This window comes from Oncorhynchus masou, chromosome 12 (assembly GCF_036934945.1).
Source record: "Oncorhynchus masou masou isolate Uvic2021 chromosome 12, UVic_Omas_1.1, whole genome shotgun sequence".
Classification (NCBI taxonomy): Eukaryota; Metazoa; Chordata; class Actinopteri; order Salmoniformes; family Salmonidae; genus Oncorhynchus; species Oncorhynchus masou.
Window position 1 is genome coordinate 22491219 of NC_088223.1, and position 19836 is coordinate 22511054.

General features: G+C 44.4%; 1 protein-coding gene across 1 annotated transcript in view; it reads right to left on the reverse strand.

Annotated features, from left to right (window-relative positions):
- LOC135549698 (CUB and sushi domain-containing protein 3-like) overlaps window positions 1–19836 on the reverse strand; it is a gene marked incomplete at its 5' end in the record, with an annotated part of 323045 nt that overhangs the window by 230454 nt on the left and 72755 nt on the right. The window contains one exon of the mRNA XM_064979922.1: window positions 14947–15135. Coding sequence (XP_064835994.1) covers window positions 14947–15135 — 189 coding nt within the window. The remainder of the gene's footprint in view (window positions 1–14946; window positions 15136–19836) is intronic.

Genomic DNA, 19836 nt, shown 5'->3' on the forward strand with positions numbered 1-19836 from the left:
TGGATGTAAATCACATAAAACATGAATCGTCGCTTTCTTGTTCTGATTCCTGCCTGGCATTTTGTGCCTGGGATACCAAAGATGTAAACCATCTAGAGGGCTCAGAAGCAAATCTGGAATTGGAACTGACAGAATAGACTTCCTGGGTTATTATTATTATTCATGTCGCTGCTCAGAGCTCAACTACAAGGCCTGGGATCGGGGCCCTGGACCCTGACACTGAACAATAACCATCAAATTCAGAGTTAATGGAACAAAACCCCGTAAAAGCAGATGTATTGCTACCCATCATGCATTTTGCAGAGGGGAGCTTTGTCGGGTGGTGCATAAAGCAGCAGCCTGGGTGATTTATTTAATGCCTCATGCGCCGTTTCACTCACAGCCCCTAGATGTTATGACGATATTACTAGTATCATATTTTGAATAAATCACAACAGTTATCGCATCCATTAAAACAATTACCTTTACACTCTATCTCTCTCGCCATATCTCCAAGTGTGTGTGTGTGTGTGTGTGTGTGTGTGTGTGTGTGTGTGTGTGTCAGGGTGGTGGGGGGCACATCAGGGGAGAGAAAAAAACTTTTTGGAGTAAGGAGCTTTTGACCCCCCGAGGTTCAACTTCAGTCCAAATCTCTCCGTGTAAATGAAGTACATCACATTAAAACTGACTGACTGATCTAAAGAGCAGGACCAAGGAGCGACTCTGAGTGTGTCCTAAAAGTACTAGTCACACACATTGTTGGCAGTGAACCCCAGACACTCAGGACTCAGGAAGTGCCTTGTGATATTGTCAGAGCTGCACATCTACAGTCTCAGCCAGGGGAAGGATGCTGCTCAGACGGCACTGAGGAGGGAGCAGCATCTTGGATGGGACTCTGACTCGCCCTGCACTTGGTGTCTGAAGTCATTTCCATCTGCTGCCGACAGTCTCCTCTCCCCTGAGCCAGGTCCCTGGTCGGGTCTGATCCACGCGGTGTGATACAGTGTGATAGGCAACTTGAAGACAGCCCTCTTCTTTAACAGCCCTGTGCCGTGAGGCGGAGGACTCAGAGACAGGGGAGGCAGGGGGAAGAGGATGAGAAGAGGAAGAGGGCCAGGGGTTAGATTATCTTAAAAACCCATCCTTGCATTACTGCTCAGACAAAAGAGGGGTCAGGGACAAGGTGGCTTTAAGATGCAGGGATCTGACAGTACATGAGTAGGAGGGGTGCTGGATTAGGGTCATAGCATGCTTGTGTGTGTGTTGACATACGCTTGTGAGTGAGTGTGTGTGCACATCTGCGCATCTGTGTGTGCAGTGTTATGCGATAGCTGCAAAGCCCCATTGCTATTAGAGGAGTCACGAAGGGTGGTAGAAATCAGTGCATCAGAGAAGAAGGAGCAGCTTTTATCAGGGCCTCCCAGGAAGAGAAGCAGCAGCTTTGGCAGTGGCTAATGGGGATCGACAATAAATACAAATACAGCGAACCAGGTAACATTATACTGTAGGTGTCAATCAGCCCCCCACAGCCAGCCAGGTAACATTATACTGTAGGTGTCAATCAGCCTCCACACCCAGCCAGGTAACATTATACTGTAGGTTTTAATGAGGCCCCCACAGCCAGCCAGGTAACATTATACTGTAGGTGTCAATCAGCCCCCCACAGCCAGCCAGGTAACATTATACTGTAGGTTTTAATCAGGGCCCCACAGCCAGCCAGGTAACATTATACTGTAGGTGTCAATCAGCCCCACACAGCCAGCCAGGTAACATTATACTGTAGGTTTTAATCAGGGCCCCACAGCCAGCCAGGTAACATTATACTGTAGGTTTTAATGAGGCCCCCACAGCCAACCAGGTAACATTATACTGTAGGTGTCAATCAGCCCCCCACAGCCAGCCAGGTAACATTATACTGTAGGTTTTAATGAGGCCCCCACAGCCAACCAGGTAACATTATACTGTAGGTTTTAATCAGCCCCCACAGCCAACCAGGTAACATTATACTGTAGGTTTTAATCAGCCCCCACAGCCAACCAGGTAACATTATACTGTAGGTTTTAATGAGGCCCCCACAGCCAACCAGGTAACATTATACTGTAGGCTTTAATGAGGCCCCCACAGCCAGCCAGGTAACATTATACTGTAGGTTTTAATCAGACCCCCACAGCCAGCCAGGTAACATTATACTGTAGGTTTTAATCAGGGCCCCACAGCCAGCCAGGTAACATTATACTGTAGGTGTCAATCAGCCTCCACACCCAGCCAGGTAACATTATACTGTAGGTTTTAATGAGGCCCCCACAGCCAGCCAGGTAACATTATACTGTAGGTGTCAATCAGCCCCCCACAGCCAGCCAGGTAACATTATACTGTAGGTTTTAATCAGGGCCCCACAGCCAGCCAGGTAACATTATACTGTAGGTGTCAATCAGCCCCACACAGCCAGCCAGGTAACATTATACTGTAGGTTTTAATCAGGGCCCCACAGCCAGCCAGGTAACATTATACTGTAGGTTTTAATGAGGCCCCCACAGCCAACCAGGTAACATTATACTGTAGGTGTCAATCAGCCCCCCACAGCCAGCCAGGTAACATTATACTGTAGGTTTTAATGAGGCCCCCACAGCCAACCAGGTAACATTATACTGTAGGTTTTAATCAGCCCCCACAGCCAACCAGGTAACATTATACTGTAGGTTTTAATCAGCCCCCACAGCCAACCAGGTAACATTATACTGTAGGTTTTAATGAGGCCCCCACAGCCAACCAGGTAACATTATACTGTAGGCTTTAATGAGGCCCCCACAGCCAGCCAGGTAACATTATACTGTAGGTTTTAATCAGACCCCCACAGCCAGCCAGGTAACATTATACTGTAGGTTTTAATCAGGGCCCCACAGCCAGCCAGGTAACATTATACTGTAGGTTTTAATCAGGGCCCCAAAGCCAGCCTGGTAACATTATACTGTATGTTTTAATCAGACCCCCAAAGCCAGCCAGGTAACATTATACTGTATGTTTTAATCAGACCCCCAAAGCCAGCCAGGTAACATTATACTGTAGGTTTTAATCAGACCCCCACAGCCAGCCAGGTAACATTATACTGTAGGTTTTAATCAGACCCCCACAGCCAGCCAGGTAACATTATACTGTCGGTTTTAATCAGACCCCCACAGCCAACCAGGTAACATTATACTGTAGGTTTTAATCAGAACCCCACAGCCAACCAGGTAACATTATACTGTAGGTTTTAATCAGAACCCCACAGCCAACCAGGTAACATTATACTGTAGGTTTTAATCAGACCCCCACAGCCAACCAGGTAACATTATACTGTAGGTTTTAATCAGAACCCCACAGCCAACCAGGTAACATTATACTGTAGGTTTTAATCAGAACCCCACAGCCAGCCAGGTAACATTATACTGTAGGTTTTAATCAGACCCCCACAGCCAGCCAGGTAACATTATACCCCACAGCCAACCAGGTAACATTATACTGTAGGTTTTAATCAGAACCCCACAGCCAACCAGGTAACATTATACTGTAGGTTTTAATCAGACCCCCACAGCCAGCCAGGTAACATTATACTGTAGGTTTTAATCAGACCCCCACAGCCAGCCAGGTAACATTATACTGTCGGTTTTAATCAGACCCCCACAGCCAGCCAGGTAACATTATACTGTAGGTTTTAATCAGACCCCCACAGCCAGCCAGGTAACATTACACTGTAGGCTTTTATCAATTTCTTATTGTTTTTGTATTGTCGAGAAGCATTTCGTTGGATGGTGTATATACCATGTTGCTTCCCGTACATACGACTAATACAACTTGGAAATCTAGGTGGGAATGAGGTGTGTTTACTCATTAACAACCATCATTACTATAAATCAAATCTAATCAAATGTTATTTGTCACATACACATGGTTAGCAGATGTTAATACAAATGTAGAAGAATGCTTGTCCTTCTAGTTCCGACTGTGCAGTAATATCTAACAAGTAATCTAACAATTTCCCAACAACGACCTTATACACACAAGTGTAAAGGAATGAATACGAATATGTACATATAAATATATGGATGTGCGAGGGCCGAACGGCATAGGCAAGATGCAGTAGATGGTATAGAGTACAGTATATAAATATGAGATGAGTAGTGTAGGGTATGTAAACATTTTATAAAGTGGTATAGTTTAAAGTGACTTGTGATACATTTATTACATCCAATGTTTAATTATTAAAGTGGCTAGAGATTTGAGTCAGTATGTTGGCAGCAGCCACTCAATGTTAGTGATGTCTGTTTAACAGTCTGATGGCCTTGAGATAGAAGCTGTTTTTCAGTCTCTCGGTCCCAGCTTTGATGCACCTGTACTGACCTCGCTTTCTGGATGATAGCTTGGGTGGTTGTTGTCCTTGATTATATTTTTGACATCGGGTGCTGTACGTTTCCTGGAGGGCAGGTAGTTTTCCCCCGGTGATATGTTGTGCAGACCTCACTACCCTCTGGAGAGCCTTACGGTTGTGGGCGGAGCAGTTGCCGTACCAGGCGGTGATACAGCCTGACAGGATGCTCTCGATTGTGCATCTATTAAAGTTTGTGAGTGTTTTTGGTGACAAGCCAAATTCCTTCAGCCTCCTGAGGTTGAAGAGGCGATGTTGTGCCTTCTTCACCACGCTGCCTGTGTGGGTGGACCATTTCAGTTTGTCTGTGATGTGTACGCCAAGGAACTTAAAACTGTCCACCTTCCCCACTACTGTCCCGTTGATGTGGAGGTGTTCTCTCTGCTGTTTCCTGAAGTCCATGATCATCTCCTTTGTTTTGTTGACGTTGAGTGAGAGGTTGTTTTCCTGACACCACACTCCGAGGGCCCTCACTTCCTCCCTGTGGGCAGTCTCATCGTTGTTGGTAATGAAGCCTACCACCGTAGTGTGGTAGCTATATGGAACATGTTTGTGACAGAGTGCACATGCACACACACAGACACACACACCGCATTGCATGGCACATGAGACAAGATAATGAAATAGAACACTTCCATTAAAACGAGTGCCTAATGCACAACCACCAATATCCGGTTAGAATGGTAATCCTGCGTGTTCAGCTTGCTATTAGAGTGGATCAATGATCTGGTGCAAGCAGGCAAGATCATTTCATATTTGTCCTATTGTTACTGTGCTAGTGGGGTGTGTTTGTGCGTGTGTGTGTGGCCTGTGTATGTATGTATGTGTGGGGGATCCTTCTTGTTAATTTTCAGGTGATAACCTGCCTGAAATGGTTCTGAGGAAGTAGCTAATAATAGGTCCTGTCTGAGCGGAGGTGGTTTCCTTTGGCCAGCTACTCTGTGCCTTGTAAGGCAATGAGAACCCAACCGTACAGCTGGTCTGGAATAAAGACTGGAGTTATTTCTTTAGGTCATTTATTGACACACAAAAGATGTGCCCTGAATCCTGACTGAAGCTATTTCTCTTGTCCCTTCAAGCATTAGTGTGTTGCTATGAGAGAAAGGAACCAGCCACAGTACACACAAAAAGACACAGGTCAGTCATCATCAGGTGTGACTGCAGTTACATTCTGCCTATATCCCATGGACTTACAGGTATAATGGATATTTTGGCCAAAACAAAACAATCAACATCAATCATCCAGAATGTTTTTTGGGACATTTGATCTAAATCCTATAATTTCAGATTGTCATGTTCTGACCTTAGTTCCTTTTTTATGTCTTTATTTTAGTTGGTCAGGGCGTGAGTTGTGGTGGGCATTCTATGTTGTTTTTTTATGTTTTGTTCTGTTGTTCTATTTCTATGTGTTTGGCCTAGTATGGTTCTCAATCAGAGGCAGGTGTCAGCCGTTGTCTCTGATTGGGAGCCATATTTAGGTAGCCTGTTTTCTATTGTGTTTTGTGGGTGTGTTCCACATGGAACTGTTTCGGTATTTGTATTTTTCAGTGTTCGATTAAAAGAATCATGAACACGTGCTGCGCATTGGTCCTCCGATCCTTCCTACTACTTCTCGTCAGAGGAAGAAGAAGACCGTTACACAGATGACATTACAAGCCATGGGCATACACAAAATAATTGCATCCACGTCTATCAAAATGGAAACAGTTCATTCTGGAAACAACCTGTTAATTGTTTAACACGGTTAATACTAAACTAATTGCTTGGCTCTCAGCATTAAAGAGATGGATTGGGGGTAAGACCCTGCAATAGACTAGCTTCCTGTCCAGGTGGTTGTAACGATGTGCGCTGAGAGTCGGGAAGTTCAGGGAGAGAGTGTTTCAATAAATAAATGAAACATAATACAAGACACATGAACAACGCACAGACAGGAAACAGAAACAATGAGGACCCAAAGGGAGTGACACATAAAGGGCAGGTAAATCAAGGAAGTGATGGAGTCCAGGTGAGTGATGACGCGCAGGTGCGTGTAACGATGATGACAGGTGTGCACCATCACGAGCAGCCTGGTGACCTAGAGCCCGGAGAGGGAGCACACGTGACAGTGGTGTACTTGAACATCAAGCTGCTTAGCAATACAGAAACAGGACATAGGCTCCTGCCTTATGGACAGTTTTGGCTTAGACAAGACTACTTACATCCTAGTGTGTAAAACCCAACCCCTGTAGCTTGCACAGAGAGCCTGGTCCCTTAGTAATACAGATCTGAGGCAACGCCATGAGTTATGATGGATTTCAGCCCTGACAATGAAGGGAACTAGTGCTCCTGTAAACAAGGAAACAAGCACATTAGAAAATGTGAGTAAGGTGGGGAAACAAATCCATTGTAAATGCAGCAGCGAGTGACACAGGCGAAACGTTCCCGAAATTGCTTTATGATGGAATATGAAGTTGTGAGCCGAGGGAAACAAAAGAGAGGTGGAAAGGAATCTGCAATGCAGTGCAGTTTAGGTCAAAAGCAAAAATTACTCAGACAGATAATCAGAAAAACGGAATTCTCAAGTGCAATTCCAATTATTTACACACAGCCACCTGTTCTCACTTCAGAGAGGGAGAGAGGGTGTTTGTGTGTGTATGCATGCATGAGTGTTTGCCTACGTGTCTGTCGGTTGGTGTGAATAGGCTTTATATTATCACAAACACACAGGAAACAAAAACCCAACCTGCTCACAAATCCTCCCACCTGATACAGTATGTTTGTTCAAAGACTACAAAAAGCTTTAGAGGATCCCAAAAGAACAATGGATTCAAGTTGTTTTTGACTTTTTCTACTTTGGCTTGACACTCTAAATGGATAGACAACACCAACAAAGCTTTAGGCTACTTTACCGACACTCCTGTGTACAGAAATCACAATCTGAGATCTAAACAGCACATATATCACTCTTCCTCGCCTCTCCTAAAGGCAGCCCCCCGCACCTCTCTGATTCAGGGGTTGAGTTAAATGCGGAAGACACATTTCAGTTGAAGGCATTCAACAGGGGTGGCAAGTAGCCTAGTGGTTAGAGCGTTGGACTAATAACTGAAAGGTTGCAAGATCAAATCCCTGAGCTGACAAGGTAAAAATCTGTTGTTCTGCCCCTGAACAAGGCAGGTAACCCACTGTTCCAAGGCCATTATTGAAATTAAAAATATGTTCTTAATTAACTAACTTGCCTAGTTCTATAAAGGTACAATAAATAAATGCAGTTGTACATCTGGCTAGGTATACCTCTCCCTTCTTTCCAAAATTCCCACAGTTTGACTCCTTGATGTTGCATTAAAGCAGGATTAAACCAGAGCAACACTTTTTTTGCCTAATGTTAATCAATGAAAATCCTCTGTTATCCATTTACTCCCAAATGAAAATCCAACTGCTTAATACTGAGAGAGAGTGAGTGAGAGGGAGAAAGAGAGAGAGGCACAGCCTAGCTGACGTCATCAGAGCAAAATACTTAAGCTCTATCTCCCCCCGGACTGGGCTTGATGGAATATCAAACAGTAAAACATATTGACATTTACAATAATAAAGAAGGGAGGAACTCCTTGCCTTCATGCAATCTGACCTGATTACACTGATTACACTGTTGAGTGCCATGCTTTTACTGCATCATTGTTCAAAGATAAAATGGGCAGAGACTGGGAGGGGAGGTGCATGGACTCAGAAGGAGGGAGGAGCATGGACTGGGAGGAAGCAGGAGCATGGACTGGGAGGAGGGAGGAGCATGGACTGGGAGGAGGGAGGAGCATGGACTGGGAAGGAGGGAGGAGCATGGACTGGGAAGGAGGGAGGAGCATGGACTGGGAGGAAGCAAGAGCATAGACTGGGAGGAGGGAGGAGCATGGACTGGGAGGAGGGAGGAGCATGGACTGTGAAGGAGGGAGGAGCATGGACTGGGAAGGAGGGAGGAGCATGGACTGGGAAGGAGGGAGGAGCATGGACTGGGAGGAAGCAAGAGCATAGACTGGGAGGAGGGAGGAGCATGGACTGGGAGGAGGGAGGAGCATGGACTGGGAAGGAGGGAGGAGTATGGACTGGGAAGGAGGGAGGAGCATGGACTGGGAGGAAACAGGAGCATGGACTGGGTGGAGGGAGGAGCATGGACTGGGTGGAGGGAGGAGCATGGACTGGGAGGAGCATGGACTGGGAGGAGGGAGGAGCATGGACTGGGTGGAGGGAGGAGCATGGACTGGGTGGAGGGAGGAGCATGGACTGGGTGGAGGGAGGAGCATGGACTGGGAGGAGGGAGGAGCATGGACTGGGAGGAGCATGGACTGGGAGGAGGGAGGAGCATGGACTGGAAGGAGCATGGACTGGGAGGAGGGAGGAGCATGGACTGGGAGGAGGGAGGAGCATGGACTGGAAGGAGCATGGACTGGGAGGAGGGAGGAGCATGGACTGGAAGGAGCATGTGCATACTGCAAACCCAGAGCATGTTGGTGGACTGAGTTAAAATGCTCTGCCCCCTAAAAACATCCTGTAAAAATGTCACGCTTACGTGCTCGGCTGGGCTCATATATGGTTGGCCAAGCCAGCAAAGCTGCATGTGTGTGTATGTGTGTGTTCTAATTAAAAAGGGTATGTGTCGCTGAACTTGAACCTCACCATTCATGGCGTCATCTATAGATCTGCCCCTGGGTCTCTATGCCCATTCAGTCCACTCAACCCTATCAGTCATATCCTGTATCTCCCTGTACATCACCAACCCCCTGGAGTCTCTCCACAGCGACCACCCTGGAAGACTCTCTACTCTACTCCACACATGCTGCTTCCCAAATAACACCCTATTCTTTCTTTAGTGCACCAGGGCCCATAAGTAGTGCACTATAGGGATAATACAGCGTGATTTGGGACACCGTCTGTGTATTAACTTCCCCTTCCTCTTTTATCATCTGGGAGTGTCAAGAGAAGATAAGGGGACAGTCCCATTGTGGCAAACACACCATGTGTCCAAAAGAATAACAGGAGGGAGCAAATTGAAGGGGAGGATCATGGGAGATATGAGTAAAGTGTCACTGCTGGCGCCATCGCCGCTAAAGATAAGGTGCGTCAAGTTCATGTTATTTTTCATTTTTTGCTCTTCACCGTTCACTCGCACACACACTCACGCACACATGCACACACGTGTACAGTGTAGTGCATGTACCTAAGGTCTGTAATGCAGATAGTCATCTTTTGCCATTTGTTGTAAGTGAAATTAATTGGGCACTGGGATGCATGAGAGAGAGAGAGAGAGAGAGAGAGAGAGAGAGAGACAGAGAGACAGAGGGAGAGACAGAGAGACAGACAGAGACAGAGAGAGAGATAGAGGGAATGAAAGATGGAAGGAGGGAGGGATATGCTCTGTTGGAGACTACAGACGATGATAAAGCGATGCCATTAAGAGATGGAGTGTGGAGGATCCTCTTTAAGCCATCACCACACTGCAGGCAACTCAGCAGTTAAGGTACTGTCTCTCTCTCTGCTCTTTGGCTTTAGACAGGGAAACAAACCACTAGGTCTGTTCTGGCTCTTCATCCCAACAGCTGGATACCATGCACCTGTCGCTGCACTGATCCCAAAAATGTTGATTGATATACATTGTCCCTAACAAATAAATGCAATAAATAAAATGATATTTTATAGCCACACCAATGTGTTGGAGGAAACACCGTGCACCTGGCAACATGCACTCTACCCAGCCTGCCACAGGAGACGCTATTGTGTGATGAGACAAGGATATCTCTACTGGCCGAGCACTCCCTAACCCAGATGATGCTAGGCCAATTGTGTGTTGCCCCACAGACCTCCCGGTTGATGCCGGCTGCGACAGAGCCTGGGCTCGAACCCAGGGTCTCTGGTGGCACAGCTAGCACTGCAATGCAATGCACTAGACCACTGTGCCACCCGGGAGGCCCTGTACTGAACATGGTAGGAAACCTAGTATTGTGACTACTGGTGTCTCTGTATTCCAGGAACAACAAGAGGGAACACCTTTAGACTTAATCTAATGGAAGGGAAAATGTATTCAGCACCCTCGGAGATGTGCTAACGCATATTAACCAGTTGATGGAACAGACAGGATCCATATCACAGTGAATCATTGGCTGCGCCTCAAAAGCCACCCTTTTCCCGATGCAGTGCAATACTTTTCACCACGGCTCATATGGCTCTGGCCAAAAGTAGTGCAACTATGTATGGAGTATGGTGGCTTTTGGTACAGAGCCACAGTCATAAAATAAACTGCAGGGAGGGATGTCCCCTGCCGGTGAAAAGGAACCCCAGCAATGTATCAAAATTCAGACCCAATTCAGACCCAATTCACAGTCAAAATATTGTTTTAATATCTATGCTAATGATTATGTTAATCTCTGTGTGGGTTATTATATGGGGCAATTGGTACAACAACAGAACAATGAGCTGAGCATTCTGAAACCAACCGTTGGCCATTTGAGGCTGCTGCTGTTCTCTGCAATATATTCCTCCTGCTTTTATAGTAAGCAATCAATCCTTTGACCTCTTTAGGAAGAGAAAAGGAGTGTGGAATGGATACCTTTATATTAATAATTGATAATACTCACTGTACAATCATTGGATCATGAGATGTATGTGTGTGTGTGTGTGTCATAATAAACTGTGTTTATTGAGTCAGAACTAAGATAATGAGATACCAATCTGCCTCAGAGCAATGTTTATCCAAATTGTGTCTCTTCACCCATGACGAAAATGTGAATATCCAATAGCTAGTAAAGATGAAATGTTTCATATTGCATTTCAATAGGAGAGGCTTCACAGTAGGAACCACAGTAGGAATCAATAGCACCCATGCTGTCACAGCACTGAGACTTCAAAGCACACCGAGGATAAAGAGAAACTACAAATATAACCAGTTAAAATATCTGGTTTGTGACAAATATGCGGCGGCCATTTTGATTTGAGAATATTGGTGTCTACACAATGCCCCATGTGGAATGCTGATGGGACAAACTGTCACAGTTTGTCAAAATGTGTAGATCTATTATTAAAATCTATATCTCCTCAGGCCTTTCTCTCTTTGCTTATCACGTACAGGTAACTGCAAAAGTAATGGTGTCACATCCCTCCAATAGAGTTCCAGACCGTTGTAGAATCTATGCCAAGGCGCATTGAAGCTGTTCTGGCGGATTGTGATGGCCCATCGCCCTACTTTATACTGTAGTTTCCTTTATTTTGGAAGTTACCTGTACATAATATCCTTAGGGCCAATGCAAAATGATCTCAATCTAATAAAACAACATTATTCTTTCCTCTCTATCCCCAAAACACACAAGTCCCTTCTTTCTCTTATCTGTGGTGTTGTCAAGACAAAGGTTTCTCTAATGAGTCCCAAAATGGCTCTCTCGTTAGTTTGTTTGTTTTGGACAGAGAATGCCACCAAAGTGGCTCCCTATTCCCTATATAGAGCCCCATAGGGCTCTGGTCAAAAGTAGAGCACTATAAAAGGAATAGGGTGCATTTGGGACTCAGGCTTTAGTGCTCTATTGCTTTATTCCAGAGGACCTGCATCCTTCCATTCACCAGTAGTCTATTGTTGTTGTCTGTGTTCTAAGACTTCTACTCAATGCCATTATCGGAACCGATGGGTGCATCAAACCAGCCATTTGGGACTCAGGCTTTAGTGCTCTATTGCTTTATTCCAGAGGACCTGCATCCTTCCATTCACCAGTAGTCTATTGTTGTTGTCTGTGTTCTAAGACTTCTACTCAATGCCATTATCAGAACCGATGGGTGCATCAAACCAGCCATTTGGGACTCAGGCTTTAGTGCTCTATTGCTTTATTCCAGAGGACCTGCATCCTTCCATTCATCAGTAGTCTATTGTTGTTGTCTGTGTTCTAAGACTTCTACTCAATGCCATTATCAGAACCGATGGGTGCATCAAACCAGCCATTTGGGACGCAGTCCATTTCTTAAATGTTTACTTCATGTCTGTCAGAGTGCTCATCAATTCCTCTAAAACTAAATTCCTGGAAATATGATCACATGAATAAATCATCTTCAGGCTAGGGTCTATTTTCTCCACTTCCTGTCTGACTGATATGCCCTAAGTATGTACATGTCTTAGAAATGTGGTTTGATTTGTACTTTTAGATTATTCTTTTTTACACACAGTATAGATTGTAAGGTACAGTATATACGGTGCTGCCAAGAGGAATTGGACGTTTATGAATGCATAGGGCATGGTGTACATATTTCTCTTTACAATTTAGTCATTTTGTTTTGGGGTGGATACAGAAATTGGTGTTTGTGATGGATGGCTGGGAAACTTGATGCTTGTGTTACTGCTTGACTGCCACACATGATTCATACACTGTAGGTTTTAATCCACATCCCACACTCCTTTAGCCTCGCAAAAAGCTTACATTGCCCACTGTATTGATGATAAAAGGCTAAACTTCCAGGATATAGACCATCCCAAAAATTATTCTGTGCACAGATTCTCGTTTTTGTCACTGCCCACTGTGTACTCTACCCTTGAAGCGTATAGTATACCTGATGGCATTTTGAAAAATCATGCCAAAACACAAATTAGCCGCCTTATTTTTCTAGTCACTCTCAAGATTACAGATCTGGCACCAATGAACACCATGAAAAATGAAACGACAGAAACAAGGCAAGTAAACAAACGACACGCACACACAGCGTTGACAAATGCGTATCATTATTTTTTCAATTAATATGAAAAATTACTGGTGACCTTCCCAGCCCTGAATGATTTTATTTTTTGGCTCCGTTGGAAAAATCTGAAAAGTTCTCCATTATTATAATTATTCATCTGTTTATGCCCGGCAGTTAGGGCCCGGACATTATACACGTGTGGGATAAATTCCAGGGGATAGTGTTTTATTCAGACACGTCTGGAATTTGATGGATGTTTAGTGTTTGCTGGATTCCTTTTACTTGGCTCCGTGTGGCAGAATGCACAGAGAGATACAATCCAGGAACATCTCCACATGACAGCCTGAAATGTAAATCACTATTCTCCTGAAGCAGCTGGTGTCATACCAGGGAGGACGCTGCGGTTAGTACTGTAGAAACAGGAAGAGGCAGGTTTGGTGGGGGAACAAGAGCGCAAGTAACCTCGTCTGAGGAGGAGGAGACTGGGGAAATACCTGGGTTCAAATATATATATATTTTTTAATCAAATACTTTTGAATGATTGATTGAGCCTGCATGGAGTGCCAGATGGGTGGAATGTGCACTTCTGGGATGATTCCATGGCTCAATTAAGTGGAGCTAAACTTCTTTAAAGAAAAATACCAACGAACCAAGGTCTGGGTACCCCACTGCATAGGTGGTGTAGCAGACTGGGTTTGCTTGGTACATTGTGACAGTGAGATTCATAGCTCACTCCACAGTATCTCTATTAAACAGCATGCAGTCATGCTAGTCTCTTTGCATTAGCCTTGTTGACAACCCATCTGACCTCTCCCAGCTTGTTAGTGATACACAGAGACACTCCCCTACAGGGACAGAGGACAAGGGGCAGATTGGGTTTGATGTAGACAGATCAAGAAAGCCAGACACAGACACAGGGCTCTATGTATCTATCTGTGTGCCTGCCTGCCTGTCCGCCTGACTGTCTGTCTCTGCGTGTTTCTTCAGGTTTACTGTGGCATATCTTAAACAGAGGACCCAACACCAAAGGTTCTTAAATGGTTCTTCCTCAGCTGTTAAGGTTATTTGGAAAACTCTTGCCTGACAAAGAACATTTGAGTTAAGTGGGGGGTCCTTGACGTGGCATCGGCCGTGGCATCGACGGTTCTTCAAAATTCTAAAAAGTTATTGATATGTATGGAAACCTTTCATAGCATACAACAACTTTGGTGTTAACTAGTGATGATTGTTCAGTGTATCATTTCTAGTGTTGATTCAAGAGTTTGAGTGACACTGTAAAGAGTTAAATTAACACTCATGGAAATAACCATCCCATTTAATGTGATCGCTCTGAAGAAACTTATTTGGTTTCAACTGGAACCTGTATTTTGTAAGAGTGTAGGCCCTTCCTACTCATTCTCAGTGCTCAGAGCTCAACAAGCAAGGAAACATCCATGGTGAACAATATAGATCAGTGATCCTCAACCATGCTCCTGGAGAGCCAGAGTACTGCAGGTTTTGTCCCAGCTCAGCAGTGAAACATCTGATTCAGCTAATCAAGCTGTTGTTTGAAGATCAATCAATTAGCTGAATCAGGTGTGATGCCACTTAGCTAAGACTAAATATGCAGGCGCAAGTCTTTGTCTGGGTACCTTACTATCTGTCAAATCCTTGCTACCTCCGTCTTTGTTTCCTCAATTATTCCTCTCAAAAGGATCTTGGATCCATTCCTCTAATGCAATTTGAGAGGAATTGAGGAAATAGATTGGAGGAATGAAGTATTTGACAGTAAGGTTTTCAGAAAGCCCATCACTGAGAATCACTGGAATTAGATATAAAATAAAATCTTATCAACCACAAGCATTGTAACAATAGTTGTAAGGGAATGAAAACAGGTGACCACGTACCCACACACCTTGGCAGAGGTGCGCTCCACATGCGCCTCCCCCCTCCCAGGCAGATGACCTCTGGCACCCCCTCTAGCCGGTAGCCCATGTTGCAAGAAAACGTCAGGGTGTCCCCGATGCCAAAGCTGTAGCCGTTCCTCTGGCCGAACTGTGGCATCCCCGGGTCCTCACACGGCTCCAAGTTGTACTCTGAAGAAGGAGGAGAGAAATTGTGTCATGTCAAACTTTTGGATCATGTACACTCAATGATGGTTAGTTTGAATGCAGAGAATACGTATGTTTGTACTCCAAAGAACAATGAGATGAAACATGTCAAATAAATAAGATCAATAATGTAATTGACATTCCAGTGCATAATAAAGTGTTAATAAAATGTCAATGAAAACCTTTGAAACAGCGTAGTCACCTTTAATGTACATTCACATCAGCAGGGCTTGACTGACTGCAGTACATAGGCTCTGAAAAACACCAAAAGAAAGATGCCCAGGGTCCCTGCTCATTTGTGTGAACGTGCCTTAGGTATGCTGCAAGGAGGCATGACGACTGCAGGTGGGGCCAGGGCAAAATATTGCAATGTCCATACTGTGAGACACCTAAGACAGCACTACAGGGAGACAGGACGGACAGCTGATCATCCTCGCAGTGCCAGACCACGTGTAACAACACCTGCACAGGATCGGTACATCCGAACATCACACCTGCGGGACAGGCACAGGATGGCAACAACAACTGCCGAGTTACACCAGGAACGCACAATCCCTCCATCAGACTGTCCGCAATAGGCTGAGAGAGGCTGGACCGAGGGCTTGTAGGCCTGTTGTAAAGGCAGGTCCTCACCAGACATCACACTATGGGCACAAACCCACCATCGCTGAACCAGACAGGACTGGCAAAAAGTGCTCTTCACTGACAAGTCGCGGTTTTGTCTCACCAGAGGTGATGGTCGGATTCGCGTTTATCGTTTGAAGGAATGATCGTTACACCGAGGCCTGTACTCTGGAGCGGGATCAATTTGGAGGTGGAGGGTCAGTCATGGTCTGGGGCGGTGTGTCACAGCATCATCAGACTGAGCTTGTTGTCATTTCAGGCAATCTCAACGCTGTGCATTACAGGGAAGACATCTTCCTCCCTCATGTGGTACCCTTCTTGCAGGCTCATCCTGACATGACCCTCCAGAATGCACTTGACAATGAGAGGATGTTTCTTTTTTTGTTTAGTTTATGTGGCTGCTATGAAAGTGAACTGTGCTTGCGTGTGATCAGGGTTGTATTAATTCGCTAAATTCTGTTGAAAAATGTTTCTTAAACTGAATGAAATGGGGTAAAACAAACCTGAATTTGTCCAATAGAAACCCTCGTTTGCAAATGTTGGATTAATACTTACACCCTAGATCGGATAGATGCAGGCAAGAGTGTGCAAGGCGATATTGAAAGGGTCAATGTCTGTCACCTTGATTCCTCAATTTTCTCTCGACCTACGATGGTGTAAACTTTCATTCATATGCTAGGTTGTAGCAACCTCATGATGGGTACAGGGAAAATTTGAGTATCATGTAGTAACCTAAACCTATCGATGTTACATTGAGCTCGTTGAATGGAATATGAATGACAGTCATCCAATATGCTGTAATAGAAATAAGGCCATGCTAAAAAAAAATTGTCCTCCCTCATCCTACTGACCGCCACTGCAATGATGATCTAATACAGTTGTTCAAACAGGCGTCACTGCTCACTCACGCCTATCAATCTAATGACCTAAAACATCTCACACGCACGCACACACACACACACTAAATTTTCAGACTGTTGGCATACACTCTTCTAACGGCCATGGTGCATTGTTTGCACAAATAAAAAACTGTCTTGTCCCTGTATTCGCTATACAACGTTCTGCTGCGTAGCCTAGGCAAACATCTTGCAAAAAATCTGCGCATTATGGCAACTATTCACAACGTTATCCATGGTGCTTTACTAACAGTAGTATTTACCCCCTCATTGTAACTATCCTTCTAACGACTATGGGCCAGTGGGCTATGTCTGTACACCCAATAAAACAGAGTATCTTGGCATCCTGGTGGAGCCTGAGGGCTATGCGTGTGTACGTGTCCCACGTGAAGCTGCTCTCCAAATCTGCTACAACACCGCTATTTTGCAGCCCATTATAAACCTATTGTGGCCCACTAGATTGAGTACCCTAACCTGAAGGTTAATCATACGTTACAGAGGGCAAGTAAATTATCCAAACGGCTGCTGGAGGAATAAACAATGAAACAGGGGTTTTACGCAAACGTGTCTGTGGGAGGAGAGGCAACTCAAGGACCACTTTTGCATGCACAAAGCAGCTAATCTGAGGCGCTGTTTGAATATATTCATGGATGGATTCTCCCTTTCTTGAAATAATTATTAATCTAAATATAGGCCTATTAGATAAATTATGATAGGCTATACAGGCTATAAAGAAATAATCACTGATCTGACATTTTTTGGTTAGTAGGGTAGCGTTATATCTCCTGTCACTATCCATCTACTTGAAATGTCTTCAAGGATGGGAGGAATGAAGAATGCATAGGTTATCCCAAAACAGGGGCATCGTCTCCGTTCTAGGTTATTTGTCTCAGCTATACCATTAATGTAGGCTACCACGTGTTTACCATATAGAGGCTAGTGGCTAGACCTGTTGCCTGTTGTAATAATAGAACGTAAAATGAATTGTCTCAGATGGGGCTTTACCCAAACACCTGCCCCCTGCCCCGTGGCTATGCAAGGTCCATGACAGGGGTTTGGGGGCAGCCCTTGAGCCCAACAGGGACACGCAATCCTTCTCCATGCAGTCAGTGACTTACATTCACAAGATAGTAATCATTAGAAGTGTAGCCTACATAAAACACCATGTCATTATGAGCACATTTGTAAGTTAACCTTCTGTTTCAACATATACAGTGGGGAGAACAAGTATTTGATACACTGACGATTTTGCAGGTTTTCCTACTTACAAAGCATGTAGAGGTCTGTAACTTTTATCATACAGTGCCTTGCGAAAGTATTCGGCCGTCCGTGAACTTTGCGACCTTTTGCCACATTTCAGGCTTCAAACATAAAGATATAAAACTGTATTTTTTGTGAAGAATCAACAACAAGTGGGACACAATCATGAAGTGGAACGACATTTATTGGATATTTCAAACATTTTTAACAAATCAAAAACTGAAAAATTGGGCGTGCAAAATTATTCAGCCCCCTTAAGTTAATACTTTGTAGCGCCACCTTTTGCTGCGATTACAGCTGTAAGTCGTTTGGGGTATGTCTCTATCAGTTTTGCACATCGAGAGACTGAAAGACTGAAATGTTTTCCCATTCCTCCTTGCAAAACAGCTCGAGCTCAGTGAGGTTGGATGGAGAGCATTTGTGAACAGCAGTTTTCAGTTCTTTCCACAGATTCTCGATTGGATTCAGGTCTGGACTTTGACTTGGCCATTCTAACACCTGGATATGTTTATTTTTGAACCATTCCATTGTAGATTTTACTTTATGTTTTGGATCATTGTCTTGTTGGAAGACAAATCTCCGTCCTAGTCTCAGGTCTTTTGCATCATGTTTTCTTCCAGAATGGTCCTGTATTTGGCTCCATCCATCTTCCCATCAATTTTAACCATCTTCCCTGTCCCTGCTGAAGAAAAGCAGGCCCAAACCATGATGCTGCCACCACCATGTTTGACAGGGGGGATGGTGTGTTCATTGTGATGAGCTGTGTTGCTTTTACGCCAAACATAACGTTTTGCATTGTTGCCAAAAAGTTCAATTTTGGTTTAATCTGACCAGAGCACCTTCTTCCACATGTTTGGTGTGGCTTGTGGCAAACTTTAAACGACACTTTTTATGGATATCTTTAAGAAATGGCTTTCTTCTTGCCACTTCCATAAAGGCCAGATTTGTGCAATATACGACTGATTGTTGTCCTATGGACAGAGTCTCCCACCTCAGCTGTAGATCTCTGCAGTTCATCCAGAGTGATCATGGGCCTCTTGGCTGCATCTCTGATCAGTCTTCTCCTTGTATGAGCTGAAAGTTTAGAGGGACGGCCAGGTCTTGGTAGATTTGCAGTGGTCTGATACTCCTTCCATTTCAATATTATCGCTTGCACAGTGCTCCTTGGGATGTTTAAAGCTTGGGAAATCTTTTTGTATCCAAATCCAGTTTTAAACTTCTTCACAACAGTATCTCGGACCTGCCTGGTGTGTTCCTTGTTCTTCATGATGCTCTCTGCGCTTTTAACGGACCTCTGAGACTATCACAGTGCAGGTGCATTTATACAGAGACTTGATTACAGACAGGTGGATTGTATTTATCATCATTAGTCATTTAGGTCAACATTGGATCATTCAGAGATCCTCACTGAACGTCTGGAGAGAGTTTGCTGCACTGAAAGTAAAGTGGCTGAATAATTTTGCACGCCCAATTTTTCAGTTTTTGATTTGTTAAAAAAGTTTGAAATATCCAATAAATGTCGTTCCACTTCATGATTGTGTCCCACTTGTTGTTGATTCTTCACAAAAAAATACAGTTTTATATATTTATGTTTGAAGCCTGAAATGTGGCAAAAGGTCGCAAAGTTCACGGGGGCCTCATGATGCCATCTATTTTCTGAAGTGCATCAGTCCCTCCTGCAGCAAAGCACCCCCATAACATGATGCTGTCACCCCCGTGCTTCATGTTTGGGATGATATTCTTCGGCTTGCAAGCCTCCCATTTTTCCTCTCAACATAATGATGGTCATTATAGCCAAACAGTTCTATTTTTGTTTCATCAGACCAGAGGACATTTATCAAAAAAGTACGATCTTTGTCCCATGTGCAGTTGCAAACCGTAGTTTGGCTTTTTTTATGGTGGTTTT